General features: G+C 40.0%; 1 protein-coding gene across 2 annotated transcripts in view; it reads left to right on the top strand.

Moving 5' to 3' along the window:
• Positions 1-13,009, top strand: part of ATP6V1C1 (ATPase H+ transporting V1 subunit C1) — a 41,819-nt gene extending 28,810 nt beyond the window's left edge. Inside the window, exons 8-14 of one of the 2 annotated variants that reach the window (XM_080803016.1) lie at positions 267-335; positions 7,334-7,426; positions 7,516-7,609; positions 9,228-9,325; positions 10,131-10,257; positions 11,576-11,667; positions 12,534-13,009. In XM_080803016.1, the coding sequence (XP_080659142.1) occupies positions 267-335; positions 7,334-7,426; positions 7,516-7,609; positions 9,228-9,325; positions 10,131-10,257; positions 11,576-11,667; positions 12,534-12,543 (583 nt within the window). In that variant the 3' untranslated portion in view covers positions 12,544-13,009. Of the gene's footprint in view, positions 1-266; positions 336-7,333; positions 7,427-7,515; positions 7,610-9,227; positions 9,326-10,130; positions 10,258-11,575; positions 12,487-12,533 lie in introns of those variants that run through there. The other variant, XM_080803017.1, reaches the window with a different exon arrangement.
• Positions 13,010-13,489: the final 480 nt, after the last annotated feature.

Below are 13,489 nucleotides of genomic sequence, written 5' to 3'. Positions count from 1 at the left end.
TTTCCAAACTTAGTTCTAGGATGTGCCTCTTTTGCAATAGTTACTGGATATAAGAGTGGTGAACTGTATTTCTTGCTTCACCACTCACTGTGTTTGAAATTCATTCTCAGTAGGAAACTCAAAAAATGGTTTTTTTTTGTTTTTGGTTACATAGATTTGAGGTATACTTAGTTGAATTTCCTGTTTGTCCCATATTTTTTTCTCTTTTTTTGGATGTGGCAGGGATTGTTTTTTCTTTTCCACTACTTACTGTATCTTTTCTGCAGGTTAAACCACAATGACTGGATTAAGCAGTATGAAACACTAGCTGAAATGGTAGTTCCAAGGTCTAGCAAGTAAGTAGTAGTCTTTGTAAAACCCATTTCTTTCCTAGAATTCCTTTTTATAATTGGGATGTTGGGTTAGGAAATAGCTTTATCTTTTCTTTGTGGTAAATTTACGGTTTCAGGATCATCTTTTTCACCTTATAAAGAAGTTAACTTTAGTTATTACAGTTACATACCACTGGAAGGGACCTTGTACAGTCTGATCTGTACTGTCTCATGTTTATAGATGGAGAAGTTTGAGGCCACAGTGGTGAAGGGGTTTGCCCAGAGTCACACATCTCATTAATGGCAGGGCTAGAATTAGAACCCAGGTCACTGGTGTGGTACTTTTTCTGCCATGCTGTGCCACCTTCTGAAAATTCTTTGTTCGATATTTATTGTATATCTACTCCATGTCTATAATTCTTCATTTCTCTTGCAAAGGAAGTATACCAAAATGGCTGCTAGAGTATCATGTTGATCTCACTTTCCAGTGAGCGTGGATTCTACCTAATCTTATTTTGCATTGAAAAAAAACTTGAACTAAGTGTTTAAATTTATGGCTTGATATACATTGTCTAATTTGATATTTACAATTCTGTGAAGAGTTGGGGCAGTTATTCTTGTGGATAAAGAAGTAAAAATTCAGAAGAATTCAATAGTTGCCCAAGGCATTTGACTGCATTGGCTGTGCCAGTGTCCAATGACAAAATTAGGACTAAAAGTCAGGTTTTTAAATGTTGGGTCTTGTACTGTGAGATGTTCTTTGAGAAAATATTAAATACAGTGTATATGCAGCCCCCCAGGGTTCTTCTGTATGGCTGTGCCTCAAGAGGTGGCAACATGTGGGGAGAAAAAGATATAGCAGATAGTAAAGAGGTGGTATTAGTAAGGTTAGGCCCATGCAATATTTTCTTTTCCAGTTTCATTGTGTCATATGGGAGGTAGCTTAGTATAATGGAAAGAGTGCTGGATCCAGGGATTTGAGTTCTGTTGCTGGTTCTGCTACCAACTTGCTGTGTGACTTGGGGTAAGTCTTTTACCTTCTCTGGGCCTCATTTTTCTTTGTCTGTAAAATGCACATAGCACCTTCCCAGTACACATTATGAGACTATTTTAAGGCTTGATAAGTTATACAAAATATAAGGTAATATGATTGTTGTAGTTTCACAAATGTTGATTTTTTTTTTGAGAACTAAACCGCAAACCTCTGCCCATCACAGTCCCCCCCCCCCCCCAGTTTGGGAAATACCTTCAGTTCACACCAGCTGAAGACTAAGGGAAAGCCTTAATCTTCATATTAGTTTCCCACTGAAGCTGTTTATCTTGACAGATGACAACTTCTTATACCTTTGTACTCTGTAGAACATTAAAGCCATAGAGGTTGACTTTATATCTGAGAGGCGGGGAGGGAGGAGACCCAAGGACCCAGTGTATACAGAGTGTCCTCACAGGTTGTACATATGCCAGACCCAAGGTCCAAGGGAGTGGTGTGTAGATAAGTTTCAGATTTACTCTGAAAGAAGGACTTTTAAAATATTACTTCAGAGATTTGCATCTCTTGAACATTACTCTAGTAGCTTAAAGGAAAGAAATCCCAACCAGTAAGAGTTCAGTATAGACAACACCTGTCTTCTAAATGACGAATAAGTGCTCCCTGACCACCCGTCTGTGAGAACCTCTGTTTTGCTTGCGTCTCCATTCAGAAGACACTTGGAACCACTGACATGGAAGTTTAGCTGTTAAAATTTAGTCCACGAGAACAGCACAGCTCCCCTAGCCCTGTGACAGGCTGGTTCACTCATGTGGGGCAGACAGGTTGGGGTGGCTTAATTTGGAATTTTGTCCACTGTTCAGGAAGTATCTCTAAGACTTGATGCTGGATTTTTAGCTTATCATAATAACTAACAATTTTGAGTTGCTTCTGTATGCTAGTAATTGTTCAGAGTGCTTCATTTTGAAGTCACTTGTAAGTAGTAGTACTTTACTTGTTGCTTTTTGGCACTTGAGTCCTTACTCTTGGGAGCAGTGAAGATGAAAGTGGAATTGTGAGGTAGAATAATGAATTGAAAAATACGGTCTTCAAATCTCAAGGAGATAATTTCACTTAAAAAATGCTTAGAATCCAGCTATTTGTAAAATATTCTACTTAAGTCTTAAAATCATTGGACACTTTGAACTCCCAGCATTGTTGTATGGAGAAGCGCAAGGCTGTGTGTCAGTGCTGTGCACAGTTATGGCCAAGGAAGTGGAGGCTGGGCTGCTGTTCTGCTTCTTGTTGGAAAAACTGTTCAGAGACAGGTGTTTTTCACTTGTACTCAGGATCACCACTTTCCTTTTTGTCTGCTTTTCCTTGTGAAGGTAGTCTGACCAGGTCCGATCACTAGTTAACTTTGGCCTTTTCTGTGTTATTGGAAACAGTACCACAGACACATTGGTGCTCCCCAGAGGTTTTTGGTGAGGGAGCTAGAGGAACCCAGCTACAAAAGCCTAGGAAAACCTGTACTTGCCATTGTGCAGAGATAAGTTTCCCCTGTGTTTCAGAGCAGGGATTGCAAAGATAACTTTTATGAAGAAAGGCAGGAGAGATGCCTTGGCAGTGACATAGGAAGATTAATTAAGGGACAGAGAACATGGCAGTTCTGAGTTTTAGGACCCGAGCTAAGAAATCCGAAGTGGTGGGCAGAGCTGCTGAGCTCCAGAAGCATGGCTACCCACATGGGCGACTGAAAATGCCGTGAAATGTCTGGAAGACATGGCTGTTTCCTTCAGGCATGGTTATACCTGCGTGAGGATGGTGCTTCTAGTGTGTAACAGCAGAACTAAAGCAGTGCATTTGGGTCATTTATTTGAACGTAGTAGGACTGATGTAGCCTGGGTTAAGCTAAACTAAGCTCCCTTCTAGGCACAGTCCAAGATGAAAAGATGGCACTCTTTTAACTCTCTCCTCTCCTGGCTTTCATTTTGTTTCTGTGCCTTGATTTCATAATGTCACTTAAAGTCATGCTGGTTTTGGCTTGATTTGAAATGCCTCCAGCTTCTGGCTTCTCATCTCCCCTATCCCTGCAGCTCACAAATCATCACGTCCACTTGAGTTTTTTGTTGTCATTGTTTATTTCTTTGTTATTTTTGAAAAGATTTGATTTGTTTATTTGTCAGAGAGAGCACATAGGCAGGGGAAACAGCAGGCAGAGGGAGAAGCAGGCTTCCCGCTGAGCAAGGAGCCTGACGTGTGGGACTCAGTCCCATGACCCAGGGATCATGACTTGAGACCTGTTTCCATCTTTTCTACTGTCCCAGAATCTGCTCTTTGACCTTGTCCACATCTCTAGTCCCCACCCCTTTGCTCTGACATTGTTGATTTCCTCCAGCCATGCTTCCTCTCCCGCTGAGCCTGGACTCTCAAGTGATCACTTTAGCTGTTGTCTTGCTGGCACCATCATCTCTGCCCCTGTGACCTCCTGCACATTCCCTCCCTGAACTAATCTGTAATGCAGCCTGCGGGCTTCTACGCCTGAATTGCCTGAGTGAGCTTGAGAGAATCTGGTAGCCCTGAGTATTGGCAAGTCTAGACGTGGACTCTTCTGTCTTAGTGGGACAGCTTATTCTTCTGTCAGCGCCTTTTCAGCCACACCCAGGGCTCTGACCGCTGCCTGCAGCTTTGGGACTCTGAAATCTCCTTTCGTAGCCTGGCTAACCCTATAGTTTCAGACTCCCACACCTGGGTTCCTTCTGGGCACTGTACATGTCTGCGCCACAGGTAGCTATGGATAGGACATTATCCCCCCGAATCTCAGCCTCGGTCGCCCCCTCCCTTGTAGTGTGTGGCAGCAACATGTGCCTAGTTACCAAACCAGACCGTGGTAGTCAGTCATTTTGGACTCGTACCTCTCCCTCCCCACCTGCCCTCCCATGACCCAGTCTAACAGCTGTGTTATTTCTACCTTCAGTAGCATTTGGTTGACTCATACAAAATTGCTGTTTTGTAGGTAAAAAATGGTCAGATACCAACAACTTCTTATGTTTCAACTGACTTTAACTCCCCCCACCCGCCCCCAGCTACAGCTGCTGCTTCTCCATCTCTTGCCTGGACTGGTGGAATTGCCATTAGTTGGTCTCCTTTATCTCCGCTCTTCTCTTCCCTCTCATCAGTCTCCCGCATTGCTGCCATTTTCACTTTTGTGGTGTACCAGTCTATTACGCACACAAGCGTGCACACACACCCATCCCTGTACTCTGTTCAGCTGTGGCTATTTCTGGCAGAGCCCCAAATGCGCCGTGTTCTTCCACACCTGTGTGCATTTGCATGTGGGGCTCTACTGGCATGTTTTCTCCTTTGCCTGTCTTTCACAATTCCGGTTGGCATCACTGCTTTTGTGAAACTCTTTGATCTCCCCTGAGATGGTATCAGTTACCTTTTTGCCCTAATATGTCACATATATCTTCTGTTGTAACATTTGCAATTCTGTATTGTATCATTTATTTCTGTTTCCTGGATTAGACCCATGCTTTGAGGTCAGTGAACCAAGTTGTCTTAGTTTTATTCCCAATACGTAACAAGAACCGGTCACATTTATAGAGGCTCAGTACATGTTAAATGATTGAAAGTCCATTATACCAAGGACTCATGGTTTGTTTTTTATAATGTTTTAAGGAATATCTTTTTCTGGGGGTAGGAAGGAAAAGCAAATGGTTTCATTTATTTTTACTTAATAAGGTAGCACAGCAGGATTTAGTCCTAAGACTGAATTTTTAATCTTGGGTTCTTCACCATAAGGGTTTTGAATAAGCCAAACAACTTTGCTGTGACCCAGGTCTCTACATGATAGACATGCTGCTCATTGTCACAGAGCTGTGTCAGACATCAAATGCTTTTCAGGTGGTCTTTAAAACGGCAAAGTACTGTGTGAATTTAGAAGATAACTATGGTAGTGGAGGAATATTGTTAGGGGTCTGCACTCACCTGTCAGATTGGCTTTGGATTTGTTGGATCACAGTGTGCATTTTACAGAGGTAAGCCTGGAAGACCTGAAGATCATTAAAGATTTGTTACTGAGTTTTGTTCGCTTGGTAGCTGCCTTGCCTTGGATTTGATAGGCACCAGGAGTAAGAACTAAGGGTAACAGTTTTGAGAGAGCACCTTTTATTTATTTATTTATTTATTTATTAAATTTTAAGTGTGTGTGGTTTGGTTTTTTTTAGAGATTTTATTTGAGAGTGAGTGAGTGAGAGAGAGCACTAGCAGGGGAAGCAGTAGGCAGAGACAGAGGCAGAGGGAGAAGCAGACTCCCTACTGAGCAGGGAGCCTGACGCCTGACTCGATTCCAGGATCCCTGGGTCATGACATGAGCTGAAGGCAGAGGCTTAACTAACTGAGCCACCCAAGCACCCTAATTCTTAAGTTTTCAAAATAATTTATTTTTAAATACTCTCCACACCCAGTGTGTGGCTTGAACTCACAAGATCCAGAGTCATACACTCTAGCTTTACTGACAGAGCCAGCCAGAGAGGACACCTTTTTTTTTTTTTTTTAAAGAGAGTGAGGGTGGAGGTGGCAGAGGAAGAGAGAGAAGGAACCCAGAGACTCTTAAGCAGGCTCCACTCCCAGCTCAGAGCCCAGTAGGGGGCTTGTTCTCGGCAATCCTGAGATTGTGACCTGAGCCGAAATCGGGAGTTGGACACTTAACTGACTGAGCCACACAGGTGCCCCAAGAGGGCACCTCTTTGAAAAGGAAGTTTTATTGTTCCAGATCCAGAGTAGCTGAGTTTCTCTCTGTCAGCGATGACAGTGATCAGTCCTCCCAGAGGCGTCTGCTGGTCCTGCTGCTGGACAGGTAGACCGAGAGCCAGGTGGCCTCAGTTCTTATAGCCGTTCTGCCATTAAGTATTGTCACTGCCTCCTGAATTTACCTGCGTTGACTGCTAACCAGGCAGTTCTTAGACTTCTTGGAAAAACTAAACTTGCTTTTTTTTTTTTTCTCCCTCATATTTAGTAAAGTATCTTTGAATTCCACAAGCACTCAGGTTTGTAAAATATTATTTTTTGGGATTTCAGAAGTACCACATTGTAAATAAAAACTAAACAAACAAAAAACCCTAATACTTGGAAAATAGAAGGGAAAAGAGACCCCTCCATACAAAATTAAGTGATGCTCCTGCCCCAGCCTCATCACTGTTGAACAATTCAGTGTATGGCTTTGTAGGCCCCGCCTGTGGGATTCTCTACATGAGTAGCTGTAGGTAACTTGAGAGCCAAGCGAGAGTCCTCGTATGCACGAACAGAACAATTTGCCTTTCCAAACGGCTTTTCCCCATAGGAATTTATATGACAGTTCAAATTTCCCTACAGTTATGTCTGGGAAAGTCTTTCCGGTGATGTCCATGAGACCCATGACTGGATAGAAGTTCTCACCTCACTGGGATTCTTCTGGAGCCTAGGAGGAAGCCCTGAGATGCAGAAAAGTGTTTTGTCAGAGGATATTTAGACCATTGCCTTGGTCTGTTTCTGAGTTAAGATGTTGGGGGCAGTGGAGAAGGAAGGATCCGGGGTAGGAGGTATTGGCAGTGCAGAGAGGGTGAGCCAGGCCTTCGTGGGCTGGGCAGGGCTGGGCTGGAGAGTGGTAGAGAGAATTTGGTTTCCAGAAGAGAAGAAGGTGCTTATTAGCGAGGAGGCAGAGAGCCTCTGGAATAAAGTAGTTACTGATTTTGCCTCATCCGGCCTGGCACTGATAGATGGGAAAGCGTGGTTTTGAGAGTTTGGACATTTTACTTGATTAAATGTTGGATTTCGTTGGGTTAGGAAGAGGTAGATGGCATAGGGCTGTTAAGGCATTGTAAAGTAACACATCGGAAACATGGAGCGCCCCCAGTGCCCGAGGCAGTACAGGTGGTTGGCCTGGAGGTGGTTTGGGAAGGGCTGCCACACCGTACTGTTCCTCCTCCTCCTGTTTGTGAATTCTGCCCTCGGTGTGAAAGAGAGCAATCAATATGAAGCTTTAAATGGACTTTTTTGGGTTTTTTCCCCATAGTGTTCTTTCCGAGGACCAAGACAGTTATCTCTGTAATGTCACCTTGTTCAGGAAGGCAGTTGATGACTTCAGACACAAAGCCAGGGAGAACAAGTAAGATTATTATTTTTTGTTTTTTAATTTGTTGGATCTCCTGTATACACAGGGTGGACAATTTTGTTTCTCCCCCACTCCAAATTTAGATTCATCGTTCGTGACTTCCAGTATAATGAAGAGGAGATGAAAGCAGATAAAGAAGAAATGAACAGGCTTTCTACCGACAAGAAAAAGCAGTTTGTATGTGTTCTTAATATTTAGTATTATCAGTGTTAAGCAGAAGAAAAGACAGTATTGCTTTTTCCTTTTTATTTAAAAGAGAAAACTGATTTTACTGTAAGACATTTGATTTTAGTTACTTTTTCTGTTAACCAAAATGAATTTTCTCTAAGCAAACTTAGATCTTGAAAATCCATGCCTTACAGTTAATTACTCCATCCAAATCTGTATCAGGAATTAATTTTTTTTTTTTAAAGATTTTATTTATTTATTTGTCAGAGAGAGAGAGAGAGAGCGCACAGGCAGACAGAGTGGCAGAGGGAGAAGCAGGCTCCCTGCGGAGCAAGGAGCCCGATGTGGGACTCGATCCCAGGGCGCTGGGATCATGACCTGAGCCGAAGGCAGCCGCTTAACCAACTGAGCCACCCAGGCGTCCCAGGAATTAATTTTTAAATGCAATGTAGTGAGGTATTATTTTAACTAAGTAATAGTTCTTTCAGGAAGAATTTTCGTTTCCTTGAGGCAAATTTTTTTAATGCTGCAATATTATACTGAAGCAATTTCTTTTTAAACCACTGGAGAGTTCGAATGTTTGAGGCAAAATTGGGAAAGGGGGTGGAAAAGTGACAAGGGAAGATGGTGTCAACTTCCTTGTCATCTTTGAGTGCTGGATTACTGTGAAGGCTAGAAGCTTGCATGAAAGGGGTGATGAGTGAAAATTTATTTCTCTTGTAATGCAAGAGAAAATAAAAGCAAATCCCATTTAAAATTGTTCCTAAGTACTTATAAACCATATCATCTCCGTTGGGAGAAAACTAATCCTAACCAAGTAAAGCCCAGTAGAACCAACTTATTAAGAAGGTCCAGAGCCTTTTTAAAGAACAGATACTTTAACCAAAGATTTTCACATTGTCTTGTCCTTTTTGCTTCAATTAATTGGTTGGTACGTCAAATGAACCTAATGATGTTCACTAAATAATTCAGCTGAACTGATCACGTATATCTTTTATGTACTGAAAGGCAGTATTAAGTTATTTTAAAATCTGTTTAAAGGAGTGTTTTTATTTAGTACTGGAAATTATACCAAATATTTTAAGTTCAAAGAGAAGTTATCCTACATAATAGAATCATTAAAAGTTCAGAATGTGAAGAGGTTTAAGGGATCTAGATCAACACACCTGATATTTTATGAAAAAATTAAGACCTAGAGATATGTATTAAATAACTTAATACGTAACTGTTTATCCTGTTCCTGAGAAGTTGTTTATAAGTTGAATTCTATTTTAATTGTCTGACATGTATTGCATACTAAGTTTTTTATATTTTGGTTTTCAGATCTAGGGCATATCTATATTGTATATCAGTTTAAACTGCTTCCATTAAAATTTATGCCTTTTTCTGTGTAGTGAAATAGGTTCCATGAATTTTGGTGTCTACTGAGGTTATAGTGTAGTGGCTAACCTTTTAATCTTATTTAAGATGAAATGTATGAAACATTTTTAAAGTGAATTATTACGTGATTTAATTCTCCTGTAAATTCTTACTGGATAGTCACTCCTTTTAAAATATTTGATTTATTTATTTCTAATGGCCATTTTCAAGACCAAATTTGTGGTGATTTTCTTTTTCCTTTTTATAGGGACCACTTGTACGGTGGCTGAAAGTAAATTTCAGTGAGGCGTTTATTGCGTGGATTCATGTGAAAGCGTTGAGGGTTTTTGTTGAGTCTGTTTTAAGGTAAAGAAAGTTGATCAAGAAACTTGGAAATGAAGGGTTTATGGATCCCTTTACATTAGATCTCTTTGTTACAACAGTCGTAATAGGAAATTGATGCAGAGAAACCAAAAGGACAACCATGAGGGAGAGATTGTCAGTATCCTACCTTCATATTAGTCTTGTCCTTGATGCCAGGTTTGGAAAAAGCAATCCTTACTGCTGTACTCCCTGGTTCGTTGCTGGTGTGAAGTTAAAAGTAGATTATAAAGTATTTAGCTAATATTTGTTTAAAAGAAGATCTTTCACATACTTTACATGTAGTTTGGTACATAGTATACTGATGATTTATTTGAAATCTCTGTTTCATATTAACCTAAAATAGTTTATTATTTTGAGATACTTAAAAATCTCAATCATCTTGTGATCCTCTGTATATTTTGCTCATATTAAAAGTAGTTCAAAATACTTATCTGTAGCTGTAAATTTCATTGACTTTTAAAGATGTAATTGTATTGTTTCCTTATCATGAAGGTGTCTCCTAGGTGTACGTATTATTACTGAGGGTATTCATAGATTAAAAATTGAAGAGTAATTAAAAGTAAATCCTAAGGCAGTGGGCTCTCATTTTAAGGTAAGATTTCTAGTGGACAGTGAGGACCAGAGAAGATCAGAGTTTCTCTGTATATTAGTTGAACTTGTCCTTAAAATGATGTACCCTCTCTCTCTATTAACTGATTAAAGAAGACTACAAGAATATTTGCTTTGAAAAGAAAATCTCTTTATATGTTTACTTGTGTTACATACTGAACATTTGCTTCCTGAAAAGGTATGGCTTGCCAGTGAACTTCCAAGCAATGCTCCTTCAGCCCAATAAGAAAACAGTGAAGAAACTAAGAGAAGTATTACACGAATTGTACAAACATCTAGACAGCAGCGCGGCGGCCATTATTGATGTAAGCACTTAATTTAGGTGCCTTGGAGGAGTAGGAACTGGAATGAATTTCAGAAAAAAATTATTGGAAGGAGATAAATGGAAAAGGGATAGTAAATATTGTTTATTTAATCTATTTTTTTATTACTTTGAGGTCCTCAGTTAATTTGTTAGATAAACACAGCAGGTAATTTACATTGTTTACCCTGTTTTATACTAGTTAGAGCAGTGCTTTTGCTTCTACGCCAGTCATTGTGTTGCTATAGATCAGATGTTTATAGCTGCAGAAGTAAAGAAGCAAGCAGCGATACTATCCTACTTGTTTACCGAAGTTAATAAATTTCAGAGAAGAAGATAATAAGTAGTGAATTCAGTTGTATTTGGGACAAGTAGCAAAGTCAGTATAGGAGTATTTTAAAGGGAGCTACCATTTTTCTATACTGGTATGTTTCTATCTTATTTCAGACAGTGGGTGTAAGCAAAGTGTGTTTTCAAACAGAGTATAACCAAACTCTTGCTGATGTTTAAAACTGTAGTGGGTTTTTATTTCAAATAATCTTGATTTTTTTCCTTTTTAGGATGGTAGTACCTTACATTTGCATTAGTTAGAACCCATGACACAACAGTTCTTCTTGATAGAAGAAGAAAATGCAGGAAATTACTTTCTACGTTTTCATGTAATTGTCAAGAAAATACATGAGGTTCAACTATCTGATACATAATTTCCTACCAGTATATTCTTTTTTCGTTTAAGATTTTATTTGAGAGAGGGGGAGAGAGCATGAGTGTAGGAGAGAGGCAGAGAAAAGGGAGAAGCAGACTTCCCACTGATCTGGGAGCCAACTCGGGGCTTGATCCCAGGACCCCGAAATCACAACCCAAGCCAAAGGCAGACACCCAGCCAATTGAGTCACCCAGGCACCCCTCCCACCAGTATATTCTTAAAACATTCATAAATAGTAAGTGATATCATTAAAATTGTACTTGGTTTTCTTCTAGTCAACATTTTAAGAAGCCACGTGCCCCGTTAACTGAAGACCCCAAGCCTGAGATTTAAAAAGTAATTTTATACATTATGTATAAAAAAGGATCATAGGGTCATGGTTAAACACATACAGGGTTTGGAGTCCGTGAGGGCTTAAATCTGGCTTTATTACCCACTGTGTTTCCTCATTGGCAAAATAGGAGTAATAATGTGTAAGTCGGATTAAATTAGCATAAACATCTACACCTAGCGCCAGCGTAGGTGTTCAATCAGAAGGTAAATGGTAATACTTAATTTTTTCTTCTCTTTGGTTTCTGTAAGTACTCATTTGGATAACTTTCCTGTTTTTCTGTAGGCTCCTATGGATATTCCAGGCTTAAACCTGAGTCAACAGGAATACTACCCCTATGTGTACTACAAGATTGATTGCAACTTGCTGGAATTCAAGTAAAAATGAGCTCCTTCCCAGACAATCCTGTCCTTGTGTTGGTGTAATCTAACAGAACTAGGCTGCAGTATGACAGTACTTTTAATTCCCTGTTGTCCTTTGCTTGCTTCTGACCACTTTTCCTAGTGAGTTCTTCATAGTGGTCCATCTCTCAATATTTTCTTCTTAAATGTCTTATTTCTTTTTATTGATCAGGTCTGTAAATGTGTACTAAAAAAAAAAATCAGAGTTTATTTATAAACAGAATAGTTTATTTAAAAAGAAGGTCTTTCTTCATTGATATTGTGGTATGCATTAATTCCATTTGTTACTGTTGTGCACAAAAGCCTTGTTTACAAGGGAATGGTAAACGTTTGTACCATTTTGTTCACTGTATTTAGTAGACATAACTGTTTAATAGTTACTGAATCATGATGTAACGAAATGTGACGATATTCAGGTATGTGCTTTCTGAATGTTTCAAATTCCAATCTGTGAGCACTGTTGACACCCACAGGAGAGAATAAAATTACCTGTGCAAAGGTGTATTGTGGTGTGTGTAACTTTGCAAGATAACGGTCCGGGTTGAGAGGTAATAAAGGAGAGCAGAGCGCACTTGCTGGGCCGCTTCCAGACTTCTGCTCTGTACTGGGGGCCGACCATTCGTGTCTGCCTCACGTAGGATGTCAGCGTGCCAGTTTTGGGTCACAGCACAAATGTAAAGATTATTTTTCAGTACATGATGGGTATTTACGTCTGGACACTAGATTTTGAGTTCCCTCGAATAATTAGAAAGTAGGGCTGACTTCGAATAAAGTGTAGTGAAACCGTGCGGCTTCAGTCATTTGTTCTGTGTAAGTCCTGATTTTACATGTTTCCTTCCTAGGATTTTTTAACTAGACAAGCCTTCGTTTGGACCTGTATGTCATTTATGATGTCGTCTGAAAGGAGGCATTGTTTGCTGTAAAGATCTCTGAACTGGACGACTGCGTTTAGCATCCTGAAGGAGCTTTTCTGGGAGGTTCTGTGACCGTGCTCCCTTTCCTGTGCACTCCCAGGCCTGCGGATGGGAGAAGGGAGTTTCTGTTTTAAGGGCATTTCTGAACTATTCTATTCCTTCTAGAAATTAGCCTCCCAAATCCTTTTTACTTCACAAATTTATGTTGTTATTTCAAAAGAAATTAACTTCAAACATATTCAGACTTCTAGAAGGTAAAAAATGAGAGATGATCCTTCCTGCCCCCCGCCACCCCCCGATTTCTTCTCAAGGGAGTTGATGTATTCTTCCAGGCCTTTTTCTATGTATATATCACATATGTGCAAACCTAGCTTATTTTTAAATAAATGTAGGATCAGACTGCATATATTCTGTCACTGGCTGTTTTGCTTGCTAGCATGTCCAGAATCACTAGATGGCAGTCTGTCTAGAGTTTCCTCTTTTTTCCCCACTGGCTGCATGGTTTTCCATCTTGTATTTCTGCCATAAGATGACTGACTGGCTGGATATTCACGTTATTTTTTGTTTTTGCTCTTGACAAACACTGCTGCAGTAAACCTCCTTCTGCAGGTATCTTTAGTATGGAAACATGTTAGTATTTCTGTAAGAGGGACCCTGGAAGTAGACTTCATAGGTCATAGGGGATGCATATTTAAAGTTTTGACACATACTGCCAAGTTCCCTGTCAGAATTCTAAATTTAAGACATTTTGAGGATGCAGATTTTATTTTCAGTTTTCCTTTGGATAAGAGGTAGCTGAAGGTTTTTGGTTTTGGTGTCAGAAAATTGTAGTTTTCTGTCTTTTTTTGCAAGTGTATTTTGCATCTCGTCTCTGGACAGTGGGC

This window comes from Martes martes (genome assembly GCF_963455335.1).
Source record: "Martes martes genome assembly, chromosome: 4".
NCBI lineage: Eukaryota > Metazoa > Chordata > Mammalia > Carnivora > Mustelidae > Martes > Martes martes.
The sequence above is the reverse complement of the archived record's forward strand: the minus strand, read 5'-3'. Positions and strand labels throughout refer to the sequence as shown.